Source organism: Eptesicus fuscus, chromosome 3, assembly GCF_027574615.1.
Source record: "Eptesicus fuscus isolate TK198812 chromosome 3, DD_ASM_mEF_20220401, whole genome shotgun sequence".
Taxonomy (NCBI): domain Eukaryota; kingdom Metazoa; phylum Chordata; class Mammalia; order Chiroptera; family Vespertilionidae; genus Eptesicus; species Eptesicus fuscus.
In genome coordinates this window covers 21941690-21968232 of record NC_072475.1, presented here as the reverse complement: position 1 = coordinate 21968232, position 26543 = coordinate 21941690, and the positions used below count along the sequence as shown (strand labels likewise).

The 26543-nt window shown below is 41.8% G+C and overlaps 2 protein-coding genes across 3 annotated transcripts in view; one reads left to right on the top strand and one right to left on the bottom strand.

Moving 5' to 3' along the window:
• Nucleotides 1-26543, top strand: part of VEPH1 (ventricular zone expressed PH domain containing 1) — a 194730-nt gene that overhangs the window by 16231 nt on the left and 151956 nt on the right. For both annotated transcript variants that reach the window (XM_054713669.1, XM_054713668.1), the window contains exon 3: nt 3569-3743. In XM_054713669.1, coding sequence (XP_054569644.1) covers nt 3569-3743 — 175 coding nt within the window. The remainder of the gene's footprint in view (nt 1-3568; nt 3744-26543) is intronic.
• On the bottom strand, nt 16652-23227 carry PTX3 (pentraxin 3). Its single transcript, XM_054713670.1, has 3 exons — nt 22939-23227; nt 22068-22472; nt 16652-17858 (listed from the first exon to the last, which is right to left on the bottom strand). The coding sequence occupies exons 1-3, from the start codon at nt 23066-23068 to the stop codon at nt 17245-17247; spliced, it is 1149 nt and encodes a 382-aa protein (XP_054569645.1). The 5' UTR covers nt 23069-23227; the 3' UTR covers nt 16652-17244.

Sequence of the window (26543 nt, the reverse complement as noted above, 5' to 3'; positions counted from 1 at the left end):
TGAGAAGGGCAGGGAGGGGGAGAACAGAAAAATTGAGTGCACTAAAGTTTTTTTTTTATTTGTTTGTGTGTGTGTGTGTGTGTGTGTGTTAAATAATGATATTATACAGTTTTCAGGGAATTTTATACATTTCCCTTGGAACTACACTTTAAAAACTTTAACAGCTCCCCACTCTTTTTCTCAAGAACTTCTAGAATTGTGGTAAAAAGAATATGAACAAATTGGTTAAGACATCATGTTATTTCATTGTTGCTGACAAGTGTCAGTCCAAGTCCAAGATGCAGAAACATTAGTTGCTGATAATACTGAATTCCCTGGACCTTTCACTGTGCCTGTGTTCCCAACTAGTTAGAAACACCTAAGTTGTACTTCCCAATGCTGCCAACTGTGGTTTCTCAGCAAGTTGCAGGTAAAGTGCTTGGAGGCATAATCCTCTAATCACTAGAGTCTAATGGAAGACGTGGACCTCTCTAGCTGCAAGTTGTCCTTGGCTAAGGACTCAGAGCAGATAAAGAAGACTTGGGTCTACAGTTCATGGTAGGAAAGCTCTGAGAAGAATTGTCTGATTATGTTCTACTCTCAAAATGAGGGCTTTGTCCTGCCATCACAGGGACAAAGATGTGTCACCTAAAAGTTAAATTAGCAAAAGTCCAAGCAGAATGGAGAAATTGGCTGTCGATGGGGGCAACCCAAGAAATTAGATAAGTAAGACTGAGATGTTTGGAAAATATCCAATGCTCTAATTGAGGTGATATGAATATAACCTCAAGGAAACAGGGATAAAATATTATAACTGAGCAAATGGACACATAAATTGGCCTTTCTAAACACTACATGTCTGAAGAGTAAGTCAACAACAAAAGAGGATGCTCAGCGTGGGGTCATTGTTTGGGCACATTTGTCCAGTTCTGCCCAGGGGGTAGAGATTGAATCGGATGAACAGGAAAGCTCCAGTCACTAGAGATGGTGATTTGGCTGTAGTGCAGGAATGTTATTTTAGTTAGGTTTCACATGGTCTAGATGAAATATCCCTCAGGATCTTTCTTTGTTCCCATCTGATCTTGTGCGCATGAGTGAAAATTCTGGTTAGTAATCTGGTTCCTGATATCTAATAATGTAAAAGGGTTACCCTAGGTGTGACCTGGGAGACACCCTTATGTGGCCTGACTGATTATGCACCAGCCTTTTGGAAATCCTTTGGTAAAAGTTAGCATCAGTGGATCTGAGAATTCTGTGTGGCTGATCACGCACACACCCAGAATTCCAAAACTAACATGAGGGGAGCAGCCAGCCTCTCAGGGAGGCCTCATATAGTTCATCCATCATACCAGTATGGCCTAGTCCAGGCATCCTCAAACTACGGCCCGAGGGCCACATGCGGGTATTTTTGCCGTTTTGTTTTTTTACTTCAAAATAAGATATGTGCAGTGTGCATAGGAATTTGTTCATAGTTTTTTTTAAACTATAGTCCGGCCCTCCAACGGTCTGAGGGACAGTGAACTGGTCCCCTGTTTAAAAAGTTTGAGGACCCCCTGGAAATTCACCAAGAGGGGAGACACTAGATAAAGGCAGAGCCTAGTATCAGAGAAGTAAGCTTGCTGGCCATGGTCTTGATAGTTATATAGTGTTGGGAACTCTAAGACGTTAGGACAGAGACCCAGTAAGTGAAACTGCTATATAGGCATGATTTGTCACCAAGGAACAGTGTCAGAGCATTCAGTATGGCTGACTTCATGGTGGAATGTCAGATTATGTTGTTGAATACCTATTGTCTCTGTTCAGAAGTCAGATTGACCCTTGAGTCTGAAAAATGGGTGAAACTACAAGAAGAGATTAAGGGTTTAGCAGGTCTATTTTTGTTTCTAGGGACTGGGTAGGGGGAAAAAAGCTTAAGCACAAGAGACTTAACTGGTTCACTTTAAAAAGTTTAGGGCTGGAACTGGCCTAAGGTACAGCCTAATGCATGGGGCTCAGATGATATCACCAGGCCCTTGTTTTTCTTAACTTGTCTCTAAGATAGGACCATATTGCCTTGAATGTCAAACAAATTCTCTCCTTTTGAGGTCACAAGATGGTAGCAGCTCCTCCACTGTACATGCTCAATGCCTTGAACCCTTCAGAAAATAGAATCTGTTTCATAGAGCCCTTAATGGCTCCTTAATTATAATTGAATAACTTGCTCATCCCTGAACCCATCATTTGGACCAGGAAAAATGTAAATCTCTGGCCAATGTCTGAGTCATTTGACCATCCTTGAAATCAAGGGCAGAATGTCTGCATTAGAAGTACCTGAGATGATGGCTGCAGAAGCTGAAATCTGCGAAGACGTGTGTATCAACTCACTTGTCCAACCAGCCATCTGTGAAAATGAATGGCACTGGGGTGTTGGGCTCACACTGGGCCATCACTGTCCATGGGTAATGCCAGCAAGAGGGAAGATGCCACCCTCCTCCTTTCCTACCACATTATGTTCTCAATGACAACTATAACATGTTTTTCATTAGTCAAATATTTACTGAACATCTACCACAAACCCAGAATTGTGGGAGGTTTTAGAGGGGATGATTCAATGTGGAAAGATATAGCACTTTTAATGTTAACAGTTCGAGAAAAACAACCACTTCTTATTTCTAATATAATATGAAGTCAGCTTCCCAAAGACACTGTGCACTGTCCAAGTTTTGCTTTATATTTACCCTAAGGGGTAGAATGGTCAGAATGGTTGGCGGTCGTGAAGACACAACATTCACTTTTAAGAAAATAACTTGTATTTTTCAAATATTATTCTCAAATTAGGTAATTAAATGCTGATGAAATTATTATGTGTAAGATACTGATGTTCAATGACAAAGTAAATCAAGAAGATACTTATTTTAGGATCAAATTTCCTTTATATTTTAGTCTTCTGTTCATTCATTTTTTTTCTTCTGAATTTCATTAACTGAAACTTCAGTTTTTAAGATACAGTTAGAAAGCAATTTCTTCAGCATCAATCTGATGTTACTCTTCTCAACAGTGACTCCTGATCACCCTAATAATGATCAATTCGAAACTCCTTTCATCATTATATCCGTTTACCTCTGCAGTCCCTTCTCTCACCTCCCAATTTTTCCACATGTACCGCACTCCAGCCATCCTGAACGATTTACAGTTACCCAAATGCACAACCTCTCTCACCCCTGTGCCTCCAGGTGTGCTTCTCCTTCCGTTCACTCTTTATTTTGCCACCACCCAGCCATCTCTTATTCATCCACTAGATCTCAACTAAGACATCACCTCCTCCATGAAGTCTTTCCAGACACCACCTGCAAGACTGGGTTAGGTGCTTCTTTGCTTGATTACTACCCTGCACTTTGCCTATCATGACTCTCATTAGGCTATGCTGTGAATTGCCTCTTTGCCCTTAAGTCTCCCTAATAAGGACAAGAGTCCCCAAATTCAATGAAAGCAGGGTGGAGGCCTTTGTTTTAATGCCCGCTCTTTGAGAGCTTAGCTCAAGAAATATTTCTTGGATGAATAAACAAATAATGAGCCTCTTGCTATATGTTGTTTTCTTGCATTTCCTCAGAATTACAACCGGCCTCCTGTGATGGCACTAGCTATCCCCATTGCAGTGAAATTCCTCCACAGAAGCAACAAGGAACTGTGCAGGAATATGTCCAACTACTTGTCCCTGGCTGCAATCACCAAGGCGGACCTCCTGGCTGATCACACAGAAGTTATAGTGAAGAGCATACTCCAAGGTATGGTGTGAAGGCTGAGCTTTGGGTACATGTGTAAGGAGTCATTCAAAAGTGTTTTCAGTGTGTGGAAAATGAGACCTAAAGTACTGAGAGGTACCTTAGAGTCTCTGCTTTACCACTAGTTGACTTGTGAACATGGGTAAGGTTACTTGGGCTGGCTGCGTCTGTGTCTCTTCACTGGGAAGATGAATTATTTGGGCTCATTAGATACATTGTAAGCTTCCATCTCTACATTTCTCAGTTTGGCGAACTGTTTTCTATGCTCCTGCTCACCTTGTCCATCTACAGACCAGGGTAAGCCTGTCTGTCTGTACTGTTCTTGGTGGCAGATGAAAAACCTCTTCTCCCTTTGGTTTCCAAAAGCAAGAAATGTTAGCTCAAATACACCAGAAAATGTGTAAAGACTTCTTAAATGTGAACATTATTGGGGGCTGATTTGTGTTAAATGCTATCACAAAAACTCAAACCAGGACACCTCTGTTAACTGTTTTACATTTGAATGAAAGAGATCAAGTTTAGTCCAGTCAAAATATTTTCTTTGTCTTATGTTTTTTCCTTTGCTTTCAGATCTCTCAGAAACCATGTTCATTTGTTTTTAATTTGGGATAAAAGAAGAATACATGGTATTATTTGATATGCACCAAATTGTCCCCAGCGCCCATTAATAAAACTGTGTGAGGTCCATGAGTATCTTGGCCTACACGTCCCTTCCTACATGTTCAAGTTGAATGTCAACCCCCTGCAAAATGCTTCCAGAAAAAGTATTTCATAGAGTCCCCAAGGAAGTCCTACATGTGCTCTCTTTCTGCGGTGCCCAGCCAGGCCACCAGCCTCTGCTGCTGTCCTCTCCATGCTTCCTGACAGGACGTGCTGGGGTGGTGTCCACCGCCATCACCCTGAGCCCAGCGAACTCCGTGGCTGCTGCCATCAAGGCCCCAGGAACAGACTCCATTCCACACTGCCCTGCCTGTCTGTCCTTTTGCGCTGCTCATTCAAGGTCAGGAGACACCAGTCCTCAGTCCACTAATTCCATGTGGCAGGATCGGGAAGAACAGCCGTCTTTCTCCTTGTTGTCACATTTTGGTGGAGAGGTCCCAGAATACGGTTGTTTGGCTCTCAGTGCCAAACTGTGTGACCAAGTCAATAGACTGGTCAATAGACAGTTCTGTTTTGTCTAAAACTGTCTCTTCTCTGGGCTCCACTATGGACCCAAGAGTTGGGCTAGCAAAAATATTAGTTCTCCAGTTCTCAAAATGCCTATCACCCGCCAAGGACTGAGGTTCTGTTTATTGTACCAAACATTCCTAAGAAGAGTTTTTAGGACCCCTACCCTCTCACCCCTACCCCCAGACATCTGATCAGCTTCCCCAGTGGTCTGCCAGATGTCCAGATATGTCTGAACCCTAGCCACGACAGTGGAAGTTTATCACCCTCCCTGTGCTCCCTTCTAAAGATTTGTCATTGATATTACTAGTCAGTATCATTCTCTTGGCCACAGGATTGAATGCTAATTTCACTTTATACGTATTAAATTCGCTAAAGGCCCAGAAAAGCAATTATGTTTTTTTCACCACCTTGGTTATATATTTGGAACAGATTTTATAGGAATTAAAAACATTTATAAACCACACACATTTTAAGTCCATGATAGTTAGACTTGTAAGTAACTGATATATGGAAAAAAAAAAAAAAAGTTGAATTGTCTCTTTGTAGCTGCCAAAAACTTAGGTCATGTATTTGAGTGTTTTTTTTTCCTTTCTTGAAATGCACTTTCAATGACAAAAAAAAAAAAAAAAATCTTTTGAAATGCAAAATACACTTTCCTAATTCACTGCAAGCATTTGAAATAAACAAGTGATTTGGTTTATTTGATATGGCACAACAAAAAATTACCATAAAATAAATGATAATTTGACCTAAAAAGTTGGGACTACATATTTCAGGCTTTAGATTTTTTTTAGGACAGATATGTCTGTAAACTCCACCATCACTCACATGAGCACATCAAACTTTGAGCTTCAAAGCAGAAGTGATCTTGCTGTCTCTGAGTAGCAAGTTCTCTGCTCTGCAAGTTTTTGTTGTATATATACCCTGCCAACAGCCTTAGGGATATCAGAAATATTTCTTTTTTCTTTACTTACTAGTGGCCCGGTGCACGAAATTCGGTTCCCTCAGCCCAGCCTGCACCCTCTTCAATCAGGGACCCCTTGGGGATGTCCGACTGTCGGTTGGGATTGGGCCTAAACCAGCAGTCAAACATCCTCTCGCAATCTGGGACCGCTGGCTCCTAACCTGCCTGCCTGCCTGATCGCCCCTAACTGCCTCTGCCTGCCTGCCTGATTGCCCCTAACCCCTCTGCCTGCCTGCCTGATCTTGCCCCCAAGTGCCCTCCCCTGCTGGCCTGATCACACCTCCAACTGCCCTGCCCTGCTGGCCTGATCTCACCCCCAACGGCCCTCCCCTGCCAGCCTGATCTTGCCCCCAAGTGCTCTCCCCTGCCGGCCTGATTGCCCCTAACTGCCTCTGCCTGCCTGATCACCCCTAACTGCCCTCCCCTGCAGGCCTGATCTTGCCCCAAACTGCCTTAAGACCCCTCCTCAGCCCCCACCTTAGACTCTGCCTTCACAGTTCACCCAGATTAGGTTCTGATTGGTTGGTTTCTATGCCAGTGTCAAAAGCTCCACCTCTTAGGCAGCCATTGGCTCCTCACAGTTCACCCAGATTAGGTTCTGATTGGTCAGTTTCTATGCCAGTCAGCATCTCCCGGCCTATCTCCAGGCCTGATCAGAGAGGTGGGGCTGATCAGCAGCCCCCAGGGGCAGGCCTGGAGAGAAAGAATGAGGCAAGAGCTGATCAACAGCTGCCATGGAGGCTATGGATCAGACTCTGCTTCTCTCTCCAGGCCTCTCTCTGGGCCTGATCCACAGCCCCTTCAGCAGTCAGTGCTGGGTCGCTGCACCCACAGCGGTGGCAGTCAGTGCTAGGTCGCCACGGCAACCCAGCACTGACTGCAGGACTGATTTCTGGTGTTCGGTTGAGCCTTCGGTCATTATGGTCACTGCCTTTTTATATATAGAGAGATAGTTTTCTCCCCTTTAGAACTTGCTTTTTGACTTGTATTATCTGAATCCTCATTCTCCCATATTTCTACTTCTACAGAAACAACTGTTGAAGTTTACAGTTGTTTGATTTGATGTTACAAGAGTAGAATTATAGAGGTATAGAATCTTAGTTTGGGACATTAATTATGATTTAGCTTATTTACCCAGGCAATGCTTGAATGCCCACCAAGTGGTCGGCCATTCAGTGATAACGATAATAATTATAATAACCATAACTACATTAACTAAAATTTATTTCATGCTCTCTTTAAGCCAAATGCTATATTAAGTACCATATTTTCCAGCGTATAAGACGACCTCCAACTTTTCCAGTTAAAATATAAAGTTTGGGATATACCCGCCCTATAAGATAACACCCGGCATATAAGGCGACCCCCGACTTTTGAGAAGATTTTCCTGGTTAAAAAGTCGTCTTATATGCTGGAAAATATGGTACTTTATAGTGATTATATCATTTAATCCCCACAATAATTCTATAACAGGAGTCCTATTGCTATCCCATTTTACCAATTAGTAGTATTTTAAGTAACAGAGACCCCAGGTATAAATGCTTTAATGATCATGGTGACAATGGCAAGAATAATGAAGAAGAAGAGAGAGAAGGAGAAGCAGGAGAAGGAGGAGGAGTAGGAGGAGGAGGAGGGGAGAAAAATAGAAGAAGGAATAGAAGGAGGAGAAACTCCTTACTGGAACATGTGACTGAAAAGTGCATGAGTATATCAGACTTCCCATGTGGCTTGATTCAGGCTTCAGGGGTGGCCCCAAAAGTTATTACTCAGCTCTGCTTACTGTAGAATGGTTTCATGCTCATGTTCCACATTATGGGCCTCTGCAGCATCCAGCTCACATCCTCAGGAATACCGATTAAGGAAAAGAAACTCCTTATCTAGTTTCACTGTCTCTGTTTGACCTGACATGGGTCACATACCCATTTACAGCCTTATGTAACTGTTAACCTTTATTGCTTTACATTATCTTCTTAATACATTCAGCCCATTGCTTTGGCATGCCAAGATATTGGGTAATGATTCATTCATCTCAATGTATCTATAATTTTTCCAAGGTTCTTGCCATCTGTAAATTTTATGAAAAGAATGACTCTACCTTCATTATAAAACACTAATTTAAAAAAGTAGGCCAGATAGGGCCAGTCAAGCCTTGTGGTGTACCAGTAGTGACTGCCCCTTATACTTGGTGATATTATTCTATCGATCATATTTTTTCAATTCTATTATACATGTTTGTTCCTGATTCCAAACCAAATGCCTCCTTATGCTTATAAATTAGTCATGAGGGACTGTCAAATGAGCGTATCTATTTATGTTTGAAGGCAAATATTTCAATAGATCCAAGCCATTTTTTACTACTTCTCATTATTAATGATTATACATTTATAAGTAATAGTGTTTACTTTTACATTAAATGTAAACATAAATTTATTCTATTTATTTTGTTTAGACTTTAATTTTCTGTTTTGTATTCTCTGAACCCTCCCAGCAGCAAGGAGTATTGTCTTGATTTGTACTTGATAGCTAAGGAGGCAGAAAACTGAATATCCCTATATCAAATCAGACAGTTGAATCAGTATTTTTAAATCAAACCATCAAATAGAAGCAAAAACAAAAACTGTCCCATTTAGTATTATAGGCAAATTAGAAAAAATATATAAGGGATAATTATCTAAACTTTTTTCATATAATTAAAAAGAAGTACATTCCCCAGCTAATTCTACACAGCTAGTACAGCCATAACTATAAAAATATAAGAAGGGAAAATACAGGCTGATCTCAATTATAAACATAGATACACAAATCACAAAGAAAAACTAGGAAAATGACTCTAGCAATGCTTAAAGGTAAAAATAGTATACATTCACTGAGTGCTTTCTCTATACCAGGTTCTGATATTTTAATTCATATAATTCTTCCAATATCTTATGAGGGACAAACTATTATTATCTTCATTTTATAAAATTCATAAAGATTAAGTTGAATTTATTCCAAGGAATGCAAGGATGGCTTAATATTAAAAATATAATTTCCCACAGTAAAATTTGCCACAGTAAAATCAGTAAGCATCTCATAAAGTTCAGTGCCAATTTGCCCTAATCAATTTGGCCCAGTGGATAGATGGTCTGCCTGCAGCCTGAAGGATCCCTGTCAAGGGCACATACCCTGGCCCTGGTTGGGGCTTATGTGGGAGGCAACCAATCAATGTGTGTGTCTCTCTCTGTCTCTCCCCCTCCCTTCCACTCTCTCTAAAAATCAATGGAAAAATATCCTCAGATGAGGATTAACAAAGTTCAATATCAATTCATGAAAAAATTTTGCAAACTAGAAATTTTGGAAAACTTCTTAAACTGATAAAAAGTATACTTTTAATGTTTCATATATATATATATATAATGTTTCATATGATTTGGATATATATATATGAAACATTAGGAGCACTTTTTTAAAGTTGGGAATGAGACAAGAATGCCACTAAATCTATTTCCATTTTCTATGGCACTTTATAATCCTGATTATGAGAAACAGAAAGAAAGTGACAACAATTATTATTTCTAAAAATTGTGACTACCTATAGCAGAAAATCTAAAAACTCTCTTGTCAATTCTTGGGCAGAATAAGAGAAATTTCAATGAAGTTGCTGAAAAAGAGAGAAACTTATAGAAACCAGTTGTTTTTCTGTACACCAGTAATAACAAAGTTAAAATGTAGTATTAAAAATATTAAAGTAACAAAATAAAAGAGACCTAGAGAAAAAGATGTGTGACTTTTGAAAATAAATAATAAAACTTTGTTGAAAGTAATTAAATAAAAATAAGCAAATAGAGCAATAAACCATGTTCATGGATGGGACAACAAAATGTCAATTTTGTCTAAATTAATCCATTAATGCAATGAAATAAAAGCCCCTCAAAGATTTCCATGACAAATGACAAACTGATTTTAAAATCACAAGTAAGATGCACTGGAACAGGTAGCCAAAACAATTTTGCAGGAGAAGACGGGAAAGTTTGGGGAGGAGAGAGAGCCAGTAATATCAAGACATTGTAAAGTCATAATACAGACAGTTCCTGACTTTACCAGTGAAAGGGGGACATGTTTGGTAGAAACAAAATGTTGAACTTGGAACTTTAATCTTTTCCTGGGCTAGCTGTATGCAGTACAATACTCTTCTGATGCTGGGCAGTGGCTGTGCACCGCAGCTTCAAGTCAGCCATGAGAACATGAGGGCAAACCACTGATACTCTACAGGATCTTATGTTGCCGGCGTTATTTTGGATCTTGTGTTTTGTGTTTTCACATCCCATCATGTCTACAAAATGTTCCTTTGTCTCCTGCTTCTACTGAGAAGAGGAAGGCAATTACTCTTGAGATGAAAATTAGCATAATTGCCCAACTGTAGGCTAATGGTAGTGTTTTGATCACACTTAAGGAAGGCTAGGCTAAGCTATGGTTTTCAGTAGGTTAGGTGTGTTAAATGTATTTTTGACTTACGATATTTTCAATTTATAGTGAGTTTATCATGACATAAACCCTTCGTTAGTCAAAAAGAATCTGTAATTAAAATGGTGTAGCGCTGGTGCAAGGACAGGCTAATAGCCCATGGAATAGAATAAAGAGGCAAGATATGCATCTATGCATATATGGAAATTTCAGATGGCAGTGGAATCTTTATAATGGATAAGGATAGACTATTCAATAAATGGTTCTGGGACAGCTGTCGATATCACAGCATGCATAGATTAATTTCGTGTAGAATAAAGACTTAAATATAAAAAACAAAACTTTAAATCTCTCCTTTTGTAAAATGCAAAGTCTATTCATGATTTTTTTTAAAAAGTCTTTCAGCAAACTAGCAATAGAAGAAAACATTCTTAGTCTAATAAAGGATACCTACAAAAAAACCTATAATTAAAATTACCCTTAATGGGGAAATATAGAATATTTTCCTTTTAACTAAAAAATAAGATAAGGATGTCACTTGGGTAATGAACTTGTTTCCTGCTTAAGTCATATCAGAGGTAATTTCATATTTTGTAGCATCAGAGCCTTTTCAGCATGGGAGAATTTTTTTCTGTGGTCCTGAGTAATTCTCCAAACTTGTTCTTTGTCATGTGAAGATACTCTGTGGAACCTGCCCGGTATTGGATTATAAAAGCATAACTAATGCTTATCTTTCACTCAAGATGAGAATATGATTGGAAACCCCTAAAATTAGGGTCTCTCAACTCTAAGGGATTATGTGAGGGCTTTTCATTTGGAACTCTGTGATGCAATGCACACTACTGGTATCAAAACTAAAGCAGTGATGTCCCTTCCTTTGCATTTCTGAATCTGTGGTGATAATAAGGAAATACTATGTCTCTCTGTCCATATGCCTTTTACATGGTCCGCTGGCACAAGTAACAAGATGACCTCAAATGATCTGAGACTTAAGTAGAAAGTCTTTGGAATGAAAATGTAATATTGTCTCAGCAGGAGTCCAAATTCCTTTGTTATTGGCAATAGCCTAAAAAAACTGTCTAGTTAATTATGATGAATTCACTTCATTTTTTTCTTGATGTCAGAGAAAATTCAAAGCATTGATTAGTGAGCTGTCTCAGAAGAAATGGAGATAGCAAATTGACCCTCCCGTCATTTTTAATGGCAGTAACAACATGTACCACCCAGGGTAGATGTGACCTAAATAGATAAAGCAGATATATTTTTGCCCAATGTCATACCATGGTTCATCATGGTTACTGATTCCTCTTAATATCATCATCCTTGTTATCATCATTAACAATCATATGCCATGTGCCAGGCCCACATTAAAGGCAGAGCCATATCCATTAGTGGAGTTTAATAATCCCTAGGAGACACTTAGCCATTAAAAATTCATGATACAATTATTCTTAAAAGAAAAGGTTTTAAGTTCACCCACCATATTACAGATTGTTGGGGAAGAATTTATTAATCAAATATTCTAGGAAATGGGTGACCAACCAATCTTATTAAGAATATTCAACCTGAATATTTATATACATAGGAAAATATTAAATATAATGTTGTAAAAAGCCAACCTAAATGTGGATTAATAAATAGAGACATCTTTTGAAATAGAAAAGGATCTGAGTTGTTAACCAAATCTTGGATCAGGTGCTAGCCAGAGTTTGCACCTTTTCGACTCCACCAGCAGATGGTGCTGTGAAGTAGAATAAGGCCTGCCCAGAGATGAGCACCCAGGTGCTGAGCTCAGAATGAGTTACCCATAATGCAAAGGAATCTTTATGTTATTCGTTTGTATTGTTGTTTGTTTACTTATTTTCTATCTAATCCTCTGGGAATGACCTGGGAAAACTTTTTTAAAGATAACTCTTTTATTCCAAATATTATTTTTAAGGAAGCACTTTTAGATACATTATCTGTTTTTATGTCATTTTCATAATAGGCCTTCAGCAAGGTAGGCAAGTTCTGGTATCCCTAATTTCTTGGCTAATTTGAGATTCATAAAGTTTAGTTGGCAGGCTTGACTTATAGTTAGGAGGTAATGGTGGCAAGTTTTGAATGCTGGATTTCTAACCGGAAGCCCAGCAAGCTTTCTTCTACACTTCAGATTTATAACACTAAATGCAAGTGTCAGCAATTTGAGTTTTCAAGTTCACCAAATATAGAGCATTTAAATGAACATATACATTACTTTGACCAAGATTTTTAACATCACAAGTGCTATTTCTTAAGTGGCTAAAAGATAGTTCTGGAAACATTTCACCTTAGTAAGCTTCTCAAAGAAGAGCTTTATAATATAAAATGTTGGGGAAATAAAATTCAGTTATAATTTCTTCTTTGTTTACAAATCTAATTCTTTGTTAAAGTAAGTACTTAATTACTAAGATCTAAAATTCTTAGTAATCAAATCTTCTGACTATATTTTAAAGGAATTAATACTTCATTATAAACCAATACTATATAATAAAAGCTTAATATGCTAAGTGTCCGGTCATCCATTCAATCAATCAAAGCATCATATGCTAATGATATGCTAAGGCCACTCAACCGCTCACTATGACGTGCACTGACCACCAGGGGGCAGAAGCTCTGACTGGTAAGTTAGCTTGCTGCTGGGGTCCGGCTAATCAGGACTGAGCAAGATGGGCCAGACATGCCCTGTAGCCCTCCCATGGTCCCTCCCCAGCTGGCCAACCTCCCGCGTCCCTCCCCTGCCCCAATCATACACCGGTGGGGTCCCTCAGCCTGGCCTGCCCCCTCACAATCCGGAACCCATTGGGGGATGTCAGAGAGTTGGTTTCAGCTCAATTCCACAGGCCAGGCTGAGGGACCCCACTGGTGCATGAATTCATGCACTGGGCCTCTAGTTTATATTATAATAGACAAGGAAGATATAGCAATTCTGTTTTGTTCATATATTATCACTGCAAAAAAAGTTGTTCAATTGACATACATATGTATTTACTTGAGTGACAAAGTGACAAACTGTCACAATTTGCCTGGAGCTGAAGGGTTTCTTGGGACATGGAACTTTCAGTACTAAAGCCGGGACAATCTTAGGCAAACAGGATTGTTGGTCACCCTAGTACACACATAGTATATTTTATTCTTCACACATATATGATGTCTTATAGTTTTCTTCCTAATAACTTGAATCATCTTTTTTTTTTAATACATTTTATTGATTTTTTACAGAGAGGAAGAGAGAGGGATAGAGAGCTAGAAACATCGATGAGAGAGAAACATCGACCAGCTGCCTCCTGCACACCTCCTACTGGGGATGTGCCCGCAACTAATGTACATGCCCTTGACCGGAATCGAACCTGGGACCTTTCAGTCCACAGACCGACGCTCTATCCACTGAGCCAAACCGGTTCAGCAACTTGAATCATCTTGCACAATTATTTTTCTATGCCATAATATGACGATGCCCATAGCAACCATTTTGATGAATGAATGTGCTAAACTAAGCCAGCGCACTAATTTTTTAGATATTTTATCTCAGTTTTACACATACCTTGCTGTCACCATGTATTCTTAAACCCTTTAAGTGCTATTAGTAAAAAAAAAAAAAGTCAGATAGCCAACCAACTTTCTAAGAATTTGCAAAATGCATTTTCTAAGTATAGTCTATAGTTTAAAATTTTTTTTTAATTATAGTTGACATACAATATGATATTAGTTTCAGGTATACAACATAGTAATTAGACATTTATATACCTTATGAAGAGATCACATTAAGTCTAGTACCCATCTGGGACCATACTTACTAATTAAAATACTATTGACTATATTCCCTAAGTTGTACATTGTATCCTTGTGACTAATTTTATAACTGGCAGTTCATTAGACTTTTTAATGATTTTCACTTTTCTTGTTTATCCCCCCCCCCCCCCCACCCCCACTCCTGGCACCCATCAGTTGTTGTTGGTTTTTTTTGTTATTTTGTTTTGTTTTTTAGATTCCACATATAAATGAAATCATATGATATTTGTCCTTCTGTCTCATATTTCACTTAGTATAATATCCTCTAGATCCATCCATGTTGTTGCAAATGGCAAAAATTTACTCTTTTTTATGGCTGAGTAATATTCCATTTTAAATATATGTATGACACATCTTTTGATCCATTTGTCTCTCAATGGACACCTGGGTTGTTTCCAAATCTTGGCCTTTGTAAATAATACTGCAATGAACATAGCAGGCCTATGAGCATTTTGAGAAAATAAAGTACATGGTCTTTTTAATTTAAAAAGAATTGCTCTCCTGAGGCCTTGCGCACCTAGGTCCGGGTGAGGCCACGCGCCCCTGGTTCTGGGAGAGGCCACGCGCCCCCGGGTCCAGGTGAGGCCATGTGTCCCTGGATCCGGGTGAGGCTGGGTCCCGGGTCCGGGTGAGGCCTTGCGCACCTAGGTCCGGGTGAGGCCACGCGCCCCTGGGTCTGGGAGAGGCCATGCGCCCCCGGGTCCAGGTGAGGCCATGTGTCCCTGGATCCGGGTGAGGCTGGGTCCCGGGTCCGGGTGAGACCACGCGCCCCGGGGTCTGGGAGAGGCCACGTGCCTCTGGGTCCGGGTGAGGCCACGAGCCCCTGGGTCTGGGAGAGGCCACGCGCCCCCGGGTCCGGGTGAGGCCATGCGCCCCGGGACCCGGGTGAGGCTGGGTCCCTGGGCCCGGATGAGGCCATGCGCCCCTGGGTCCTGCTGAGGCCGTGTGCCCCTGGGTCCGGGTGAGGCCACGCTCCCTGGGTCCGGGTGAAGCTAGATCCCAGGTCTGGGTGAGGCCGTGTGCCCCTGGATTCTGGTGAGGCTGGGTCCCGGGCCCCGGGTGAGGCCACGCACCCCCTGGGTCTGGATGAGGCCACGTGCCCCTGAGTCCGGGTGAAGCCGTGCCCCTGGGTCCGGCCGAGACCAAACCAGAGGGAGTCGGACCTCCGTTACCACCATTTGTCCACCATCCAGAGCTGAGGGGTCAGTGCTGACATGTACACATAAGGAACTGGTGGACATTGAAATTGGGTCTCTAAAGAACTGTTGGTCCAGAAAGAAACTCACTACAGATTTATTTCTTTTCTCTGCCGTCCACATGTGATTCCTGTAAAATAATGTTAAGTTCACTTACATTGAACCTGTCAGCATATGTGTTTGCATATATCTTGGCCTGCATCATCTTGGGTCTCTTACACAAACATAATTCATGCTGAAATGTGGGAAGGAATTGAAAGCATTCCTAACTCTCTGCTTAAGGCTGGGTCCAATATTTCTTCTTCCAGCTAAGCGTTCAAATCATATAGACAATGGCTAAACAGGGATTTGCATAGTGTGCCTGCAACCTTGAATTATCTCCATAGGCCTGAGACTGGCCTATGAGCTCATAACTGCAATTTTCTTTGAGAGCCATCAGCCTGGTTTTGTGAGTCTCACAGGTAGAATGAAGCTATACTGACCCATGAGCATCCTCAAAGAACCCTAGATTCATGGAATTTTATTTGCTAAAAGGTATCCAGAGTCCAACTCCCTCCTTTTACTGAGAAGACTCAGAGGAGTTAAGTAACTTGTCTGAGGACACCAAGCTATTTGGTTACAAAATGTACTTTGATAATTCTTCCAGGCCCAACGCTCCAAATGTCATGAATAGGATGTGACCTGTGGCTGTTCTTTAGGTGGACACATCATCATTGTGGTTCTACCAGGTTTCCCACTGACATGCAGAAGCAGCTTCGTGATGTTCTGCCAGCCCTGCCAGGAGGAGAACACTGGTGTGGTGGCCAGTCACCTCCCCATTGGCAGGGTAAAGGGGCTTGACTCTCCCCTCCTTGGGTGTAGTAAGAGAGTGGAATGTGCTTTAAGGGCCGGAGTCATTGTTTCTTTTCAAGATTTTTGATCTCCCAAATAACAGTCCTAAGCCATCTCTTTCAGGCATCACGCGCATCTGGGGAACTCTGATCTTTTTTTTTTTTTAATGTTACACAGGACAGAAAGATGAATACACTCATAGAATCATCAAATTGGAAGGGACCTAGAGATCATTCTTTTCTCAATTTCTCAATTGCAAAAACTTAACCCAGAGAGATGAATTGAATTAGCCAAGATCATATTTCTTCCTTATGATATATTGAAAGCCAAACCTTAAAATACCATAGTTTGTTTCTAGTAATATGAACTCTTACTATTTACATGGTAGACTAGTATCTGAAAACTGATTGCCCACTTTAGATGAAAGATGAAAAGTGTGGAGTTACTGTAAAACCTCTTAAATCTATAATTACACGACATGGGCTAGGTTTATAAAATATTTTATTTACAAAAATAGTCTTAATAAAATTAATACAAAACCATTTTACAATATAACTTATATAACTATCTTCTCAAAAAAGTGACATTTGATTATAACACATAAACTACATTAGTATTTGTTAAGTCACATTGTAGTATAAATATGTTTCTTTTTTTTTTTATAATAAGGTACATGCCAATAACAATGAACAATCGACAACAAATGTTATTTCATTATTCTTCCAATGTAAAAGTCATTTCTGGCCAAAACAAAATTAACCAAAAAAAAAAAAAAGTAAAACAATTGTCCTTCTGTTCAACAACCCAGTCCTTTTTAATTATTTGAGAGTTTATCTGACAAAGACACAACATTAATTTGAAAGCACCGTGGCATAAAGTCTAGTAACAATATCCCCAAAAGCCTTCTCCGATGTCTTTGCTCAACTGTTTATTCGGTATTTTGCCAAGATAAATAAAGATTGATCTCAACTCTCTCCTTCATGAGTCTCAAGTGTTCTGAATATGCACTGTGGTTTTTAGACCTTCCCAAACTGGCATATGTTTAAACTGTGAGTTTCTTTCTTTGGCTTCAAGTAGAGTTTCACAATACTTAGGAGACATACTGAGCCCCTCCATGGGGCTGAATCTCTGTGACTCCCCACCCGACAACATTTCCCCGGATGTGACAAGACTCTGCTCCTTCCGTCTCTCTTATCTCCTCGTTGCTGAGAACACGATCCCAGATATTGAAACCTGTGAGTCTTCCAGAAAAGGCTAATGTTTCATCAAAGCCACCGCCCACACAACAGCCATTCTTTTCTTGGCCAATCTGCAGTATTCCTCCCTCAGGAACAATGTGACCTGTGGCCAGTCCAACAGTGGTAGCCACCAGTTCACCATTGACCCACAAGGACACGCGCCCTTTCTCCGAGTTCCAGGTACTGCACAGATGGGTCCACTTTCCCAGGGAAATCACAGAATCAGCAGCCAGCCTGTTCTCCTCTCCACCCACCACGAGCACTACGGACTGATAGCTGAGGTACAGCTGGATCTCATATGGATTCCTCTTCGTGCCATAGGAAAACAGGATGGTTTTGTTTAATGCATCTGTGGCTTTGACCCAAATGCAGGCACTAAAAGACTCGAGCTTCACTGGTGTCGCCGGATGCACGCTACCAAAAATCTTCTTGGAACGCATTGGGAATAAAATCGCTGTTTCACAGCCTGGAGTGGCAAGAAAATAAGAGGAATATGAAAACATATATACGAAGTCATTCAGAAATGATGCTAGCATTTAGGTATTTTAGCCTGGGCATTTTAATGACTGCAACTGAAAATTAGATGCAGTGTCACAATGTGACGTGAGGGGTCTCATGTTCTCTGTAGAGCCAAGAAAACAGGAAGAAGGGAAGCCAATTGTCTCATTCAGTGAAGCATCTAAATGGAGGAGAAGGCGTGCAGAGAAGCCAGATTGTCCAAACCCACAGAATAATGAAAATCATGCTTTAGTAACTATTTCCCCTTCCAATTAGCTTTCTTTGTTATATCTTAAAAAAAAAAATGTTGAGTCACTATGCATTAACTTCAAACAATGACACCATAATTTCCAAGAACTCAGAGCCAAACTCGTTTCCCTCTCCTTGACTTGTTCTCTAAGCTCCCAGAACAAAAGCCTGTGAAATTCAATGGATCTAGCTCAGCCCATTTAGCCATTGTTAACATGCATTTTTAAACAAAAACTTTAGGACAGTCATGCTGTTGCTGAATACGTTTCAATATACCACATGTTCTCAGATATGCATAAACTTTGCAAAGTTTGTAGAAAACTATCTTTGAAAGGCAAAAATGTATAATGATGATGACTAACTTTTATTGGGTGCTCACTATGTTCCAGATATTGTACTTAACATCTTATAAATCATTTTAATCCTCATATCAGCACCAGAAGTAGTCAATATTCCCATTTGACAGATGAGAAAACTGAGTCAAAGAGCGCTAAGTAACTGAGCTATGTTTACATAGATGATAAGTGGTAAAACTGGGGTCTGGATCTAGGCACTCTGGCTGCAGAGGCCACAACCTTGACTTGCACACTGCGTTGCCTTTTAATGGTGCAAGAAACCCTGGATTTGGCTAGAACAGCTGGAATTCAGTTTGTTGTATTACTAGTAAGCTGTGCAGCTTTTGATGACCCTCCTAATCTCTCCAAGCTTTACTGTTTTCTATAAAAGGCTCTCCCTTCCACACTCCCTCCAATATTCTGCAAGTCAGCCACTATGTAGCGCTCAGAAAGAGCTGTGTAGCCCAAGGATATGCTTGAAAACTCTGACTTTGTCCTTATGCCTGTAAACACGGTTTAAGCCGTAATAGCAAACTTTAAGGAAGAGTGAATTCTTCCAAGGGGATTGGTGGAGAACATATTTCTGCTAACGAGCACTTAAGAAGGAGACTTTCAAACTTAGTGGTTGGGAGCTCAGTGAACTCCCTCCTCTGTCCCTCTCCAGGTCACATGTCTGGTAAGGGAGCTGGGAAGCTCTGTGCTAAAACCTTGAACAGGTAAGCCCTGCTTTATGCTAACCTCATATACACTGAGTGGCCAGATTATTATGACTCTGAACGCATAATAATCTGGCCACTCAGTGTATATCCTATATAATAAAAGGCTAATATGCAAATTGTCCCCTCGACCAGGAGTTCGACCAGCAGGCAGGCCGGCCAACCATCCATGTCCCCTCCCCCTGGCCAGGCTGGCTGGACCCCACCCATGCACGAATTCATGCACCGGGCCTCTAGTATATATATATATATATACATATATATATATATATATATAATATATATATATATACACACATATATATGTGTATATATATATATATATATACATACATACATATATGTGTATATATACACACACACACACACACATACACACTGAGTGGCCAAATTATTATGCGTTCAGAGATCATAATAATTTGGCCACTCAGTGTATATCTGCAAGAACATATATGAGAGCTAAATTAAGACTAGGTATTCCCTTAGTAACAACGTAAAAAAATATTTGCCATAAAATAGCTTTGAAAAATAAACCCCCAGAGCATTTAAAGACTAAGTGGTGAATAGACAGAACCAGCAGGAACCAAAGGTCCATGCAAAGTGTGGTCAGCTAGGTTAAATGCCTGCAAGTGGCTAAGGGCGAGACTCTGTCCTAAGAAAATTAAAGATGTAAATAGAGAAGATACTGAGATGCGTAAAATCCTGTAAAAGTAACTACAACATTAAGGCACAAAATTGGTCCTGTCACATGTTGGCATTAACTTTTTCACTGAATAATTTGAATTTTTGAAGATTTTTATTTAATGAGGTGTTGATTCTTTATTCCAATGAAATTGGTAGGTGCATTTTTTTTTTTCTAGCTGTGTTAAATAAATCAAACAGAGATCACGGAACAAGAGATCACATTATGCCTGGGCATGTGAGATAGTCCCTGTAATGTTTCAGAAAAGTAGTATTCAAGAGGGTGCCTGCTGCAAGCTAATTAACTGATTTCCTGTTGAACTAAGCGCAGGCAGTCAGGGCTGCATGCCACAGCCTTCCTCCCTGGTCTCTCAAAGGCCCCGCTTCCCCTGCAGGCTGCCCTGGCTGTTGGAGTTCATGGAGTGGAACTGCATGCTGGCAGGTTTTTTTCTGATTTCTTTTGGGAACCAGTGATTGAGGCTCTTGATATCTCTTTAAAATGTCAGAAACTCTCTCATGAAATGGCTTTTAACTAATAGGGTTTCCTGATTATGTTATCAAAGACCCCACAAAATTAAAACCAGGTTCTTCAGAGGCCAGCAGAATGATTAGGAATCCCTTAGAAGCCAAGCTGGCGGGAAACCAATGGAGGGAAAATCAAAGCATGTGGATAAATCTATTATTGGATTTAATAAAGAATTAACGTTTTAGAAGTCAGAAATACATCCCTCCTCTGCTCTAACTAAAATTCAGAGGCAAAGGTGAAAATCAGCATAATTCTTGAGCTTTTCAGGTGCATGACATGTACAATGGCGTTGCATGGTTTGCAAAAGTCAAGAAATTTCATTCATTTAAAATAGCCACGGAATTATAATTTGTCTTCTTGTCACTTGCATTGAGGATCTATTGTATATTTGATATTATGCTTTCCTTTCCCCCTCTAAAGCCCTACTTACTATTTAAGAAAAATATGTTCTGCACTGATAAACAATCCTCAAATATTTAGGAAAGACTGAGAGTCCGGTGTGGTTTCTGTGATTTTAAATGAAATGTGCTCTCACACATGCTTATGATTTTTCCTCACCATCCAATAAGACTTGTTCTGTTGGAAGTATAGGGAAGGATGGCATTGTTTGTAATTGTTTTCCGTTCCTGAGTTTCCCAGGAAAAGTGCAACTGTGGTTTCTCACCCAGAACACTGGTTTTCTAATACAGCCCACAAGTGATACACCACCATTTCCTAGAAATTTTGACTTACAAACGAGTGTGACTTAGCTCCAAATCTTCTCTTTATTTCTTTCAGCCATCTTTAAAGTATATTATTTCGGGCTCATGTGCAATTGGAGGTTCATCGAGTATCACATGGGACTTGAACAAATTGCATCTGGTTGGAACTACCTCTCTCCTGTTTGGCCCTGACCCCTCCTCTCTCCCTTCCCCCCCCCCCCCCCCCCAAAAAAAAAAAATCCCTGGGGTGGCACTAAGGTAACCAATTGGCTCCTACACCGATGGTTCCGCTTTGGATCCCTCAGTGTCCGGTTTATTCCAAAGGGTACACCCTGGGACCTCCCCTCGCCAGCTAATTCCACAGACCCCGGGGCTGGGGGGCGGGGCGGGGGGGGGGAGCTCAGAAATCCCACTAACCCTTCCTGAGATCAGATTCAGCCTCAATTCTCTTGCCCAGAACGGGCGGGGAGAAGAGGCCTGTCCAGGGATTGGAAAACATCCCTTAAAATTAGTCTGGGCCCCCGAAATAGCGCGGGGAACCAGAGCTCCCCTAAAGAGAGAGGCGGGCTAAAATTAGAAGAAGTGGAAATCCCTAACGGAGGGAAGGGAAGCGAAGCGAGACCGCTAGAGAGGCCAGGGTTGCAACTGGCCAATAGAGCCCCTCCTGCAGGGCCCGGTGGATCGGGTGTCAGCGAGGGGCCCTTGCCTATTTCAAGACTAGGATGGTCACGTCCACAGCTCTCTTCGGGGTTCCCGGGGACTGGGGAATACTTTTTAAAAGCTGATTTCCCTGCCTTGTATAGTGTGTCTGAGCCCTGTGGCCACGCGTGGAGAAATAAGGGGGCAGGGAGGGGGAGGGAGTGGTGCGCCTGAGTGTGTTTGCCTGGAGGGTTGCCTGACTTGGCTTCCCACCGCGCGCGCTCGGAGAACAAAGCCGCGGGGACGTCCCCTCTTGGCCCGGGTCCTTACCTGCGGGCAGCCAGCGCCGGGCCGCCCAGCCCTGCACGGCGCGGAGGTCCTCTCGCGTCCGCCGCAGCTCCTCCAGCACCGCGCCCAGGGCGGCCCCCGCCTCCTCCGGGCGCTGCGCCCCGGCGCCCTCCAGGCGCGCCAGCCTGCGGCCCGCGTCGTGGCTCGCCTGCAGCAGCGCGTCCAGCGCCGGGGCCAGCCCGGCCTGCGCGGGGGCCGCCGGCGCGCACTGCCTCTCCAGGCTGCCCGCCAGCCGGCCCAGCTCCGCCCGCAGCCCCCGCAGCTCGCCGCGGAGGAGGTCGTCGGCGGCCTGCAGCAGCATGCTCTCCCTCATCTGCGAGTCCTCCAGCATGATGAAGAGCTTGTCCCACTCGGAGTGCTCCCGACGGCAGTCACACGGCGGCGTGGCTAGGGCGCAGGGACACACACACACACACACGTTACGCGCCCGCTCAGACCTTCCTGGGGTGTGCTTGGCAGAAAGCGGACCTCCCTAAGTGGTCCCAAGTTACTGCCCACCCCATCACCCCCTTTCCCTGTAAGGGCACCGCAAAGGAACAGCGTGTAAACATCTCGAGAAGGACAGAAGCCTTTCCTGCACGTCTGTGTTAACTTGAACTCTATGAAACGGCCGTGCATGTGGCTCTGTGGCTCGAGTGTCGGCGATTTCTTATGGTTCTGATCACTATGTATCTATGACAGAAATAACTTTTTGAACTCTTTCCTAAAGTGTTTCTCTCTTGTTGCAAAACAAGCTATACCTTTTATCCCGTTTCATTGGCTACAAAGTATTGTCTATGTATTCGTTTTAGACCCAAAGAGGTGGATCTGTAGTTAGGGTTAGCAGAGAGAGAGAGAGTTAACACGAACTTACGGTCCTCGGTGGGATGAAGTCCGTTGTCTATTTCGTTGTCCAAATTCACGTACATGAGCTCATAATCGTCCGAGTTCTCGGCGCACACGGCAGACCAGAGAACACAAAATAGGATCGCGCAGAGATGCATTGCCGCAGAGAGACGAAGTTCTTGCGCGACTTCCCACCGCTGGCGGGAGGAGTCCGGGGAGAGCCGCACCAAGGAGCGGAGCCGGAGCGGAGGAGAGGGAGAGTGAGCGGCGGGAGCCCTGAGCCCTTAATAAATGCTGGGGACGCCTGAATGGGGATGAATGAGTAATGCCGGTGGCACCGCATAACGGGAGTTTTCCTGAACTTGAGGGGGAGGGGGCTGGGTGGGAGGGCGAGGGGGGACGTGGAGGCTGCACAATAGTAAACCACAAAGGTTTGCACTGCAGTCAGATTCATGGGAGGAGGGTCAGAGGGGAAAGGGGCGGGCTGGGGGGGGGGGGGGGTGCGGGGGCGGTCCTGGGCTCAGACTGTGCCCCTGAGGCTTAGCTGTTGTAACTGGAATTGGCGGTACTGAGGGATGACAGGGAGGGGGGCGGGCCTGGCTAGGGGGGGGAAGTGACTCAGTGGGTACAGAGGTGTGAAAACAGGATCATCAGGGCAGCATTTTGCGTGCGCTTTTATTATTTCACAACCTTTATGTGCAGGGAACTTTTTTTTCCCCCCCACTTTTCTTTCGTAAGCAGTTTTATGGGTCTAAACTGTGAAAGTTACTCGCTGATTCCAAAATAAACCAACTCAGTAAGAATGTCCTATGACTCTGGAATCCAAGTGTGTTCCTAGTTATTCCGTCTTGAATCCTTCTGGAGTCGCGACTGTACTTTCATAGACACACCTTTGAGTTGGCGACACGGCAGACCTAATGTAAGAAATAGCTGGCGGAAAGGAATAAACCGATCTTAGGTCTGTTTTTCATAACAAGATATTCTGTGCAAATTATATTATTCCACTAGGCTCAGAGTCAAAGATCAGGTTTTTTTAAAGCTCATTTAGGGATTCCTGCTTCTGCCAATATAGGAAGGTCTATATAAACTGAAGCTTTCCTGCACAAAACACCTAGAAATGTGTTTAAAACAGAATAATTAGAAACATTTTAAATGTAGGAATAAATGCCCCTCCCCTCCCCAAATAGGAGAAATATCCAGGGGCCAAAGGTAGAGAAGGAACCGGAACAAGAAGGGTAAGGCCAAGAGCCCTCCTGGAGGGTGGGTTGTCAGTTCTGTAACAACCAAGTGTTAGTGGGATCAAGGCATAGGCCAGCCTGGGGAGTTAGAAGTGAGACCTTACCTAATGCCAGACTCTCAGGAAGGTATAGCCCCACTCTCTGCCCTAGCACCAGAAGGGGGGAAGTAAGCATGCTGCTCTTTGACCGAACCCTACAGAGAGAGTCCCTAAGAATTTGTGATCTGGGGCCTGCCCTTACACACATTCCAGATTTAAATGTATGCTCTCTGCCACTGTAAAAATAAATTCACAACGAAAAATGACAAGAAGAAATAGGAAAACTGAAAAAAAAGAAAAGAAAAAGACTGGGTTCTTTTTTAAAGAACCAAATATAACTTCTAAAATAAAATAAAAATTAATTAAATTTAAAAAAAAAACACCTCAAGAAATCGGGTTAAGTGGCAAATTAGACAAAGCTGGAGAGAATATTAAGGACCTGGAAGCAAGAGCTAAGAAAATAATCCAAAGGGTACTCTTTAAACTTGGCATCCTAAAATCCTTTCATTGTTCAGAAGGATAATAGAGAGAAATTAATTTCATTTTTTTAGTTCAAGGATGTTTCTATTTTTAAGAATAACTATCAAAATCAAAAGGAAATAGAACATCCAAATAGAAGGAATAGAGATAATCCTATATAATATAACCCTAATATGCAAATCAACCGAACAGCAGAAGGACAGGTCACTATGATGCTCACTGACCACCAGGGGGCAGATGTTCAATTCAGGAGCTGCCCCCTGGTGGTCAGTGTGCTCCCACAGGGGGAGCGCCACTCAGCCAGAAGCCAGGCTCATGGCTGGCGAGTACAGTGGTGGAGCTGCCCCCTGGTGGTCAGTGTGCTCCCACAGGGGGAGCGCCACTCAGCCAGAAGCCAGGCTCATGGCTGGCGAGTACAGTGGTGGTGGCGGGAGCCTTTCCTGCCTCCGTGGCAGCGCTAAGGACACATCGGGGTATGTCTGCCTGTGGGGAGGGGGCCTAAGCTGGCAGGTGGACATCCCCAGAGGGGTCCTGGACTGCAAGAGGATGCAGGCCGGGCTGAGGGGGACCCCCCCCCCCAGTGCATAAATGTTGAGCACCGGGCCTCTAGTTAAAAAATAAAACACTTGATCTATTCAATAGAAAGAGTGAAGGAGGAGATAAAAATATAGGCAGAGCAAGATAAATTAAAAGCACAACAGAATGTGATAAAAAATCAAAATTTACCAATAAGCACTCTAAATATTAATGAAACAAACTTTCCAGTTAAGAAACAAAGGTTGTTAGTAGGTATATTTTTTTAAATCTCCAGCTATATGTTACTTACAAGAGCCATGAGTAAACATTAGAATCTAAAAATGTTGCAAGTAACCAATTTAAGGGGGTGGTGGGAGAATATACCAAAAATGTGCTATTCAAAAAAAGCTAGAATGATTATATTATCAGTCAAAAACAGACTTTAAGGCAAAAGAAAATAATTAAATTATGATGAAAGAAAGACTATTAAGAAGATATCTCAGAATTAGCTAGTAAGATTGTTTTTAAAAATATATACCCAAGATTGACAGAATTATAAGAAGAAATTGATAAATCCATAATTATAGAGGGAGATTTTAACATACCTCTTTCATAACCAAGTCCAACTCTGTCATCAGTAATCATTCAAATGTAAAAGCAAAACAAAACAACTGCTCAAAGATACAGAAACTATGTAATTTCAAGTTCAACTTAATGAAATATATAAAGCATCGCCCAGGTTTTGCAAACAAGTTTAAACAAACATTCAAGGAACTCATAATTTCTATCTTATCCAAACTGCTCCTGTAGGTGGAGTGTACAGGAATGCCCTGAATTCTTTTTACATGTCTAGTAAGTATGATACCAGAAAGAGACAAGGACAGTTCAAGAAAGAAATAGCAGGCTAGTCTCCTTTAAGAACACAGATGCAAAAGCTCTAAATAAAATATTCGCCAAACAAACCCAGCAACATATGCATAAAAATACATCATAACCATGTTGAGTTTATTCCAAGACCTAAAGATTGATTAAATGTTAGAAGATCTATTAGTTTATTACATTATTAATTTAGAGAAGAAACCATATAATTATGTTAACAGACGTAGAAAATTTATTTAATAAAATTCAGTGCTCATTCATGTTCAAACTAGGAAACAGAAATGTAAACTGATAAAACATAAATACCAAAAATCTATAAAAACATATACATACATTATGGTGAATCCTTAGAAACATACACTTAAAAACAGGAATAACAAAAGGATACTCATGGACATGGGTTCTACTCATCAAGGTGTTGGAGGTCCAGCCAATAAAGTAAGGCCAAAATAAGCCACATAAGGGATAATGTTGGAAGGAAA

What these genes read in the sequence shown, in the direction of transcription:
- PTX3 (XM_054713670.1), bottom strand. Translation starts at nt 23,068, where the DNA reads ATGCATCTCTGCGCGATCCTATTTTGTGTTCTCTGGTCTGCCGTGTGC. An exon ending in ACTTCATCCCACCGAGGACC is followed by an intron (nt 22,473 to 22,938) that starts GTAAGTTCGTGT and finishes CCTGCGCCCTAG; the next exon opens with CCACGCCGCCGTGTGACTGC. An exon ending in CCGGCGCTGGCTGCCCGCAG is followed by an intron (nt 17,859 to 22,067) that starts GTAAGGACCCGG and finishes TTGCCACTCCAG; the next exon opens with GCTGTGAAACAGCGATTTTA.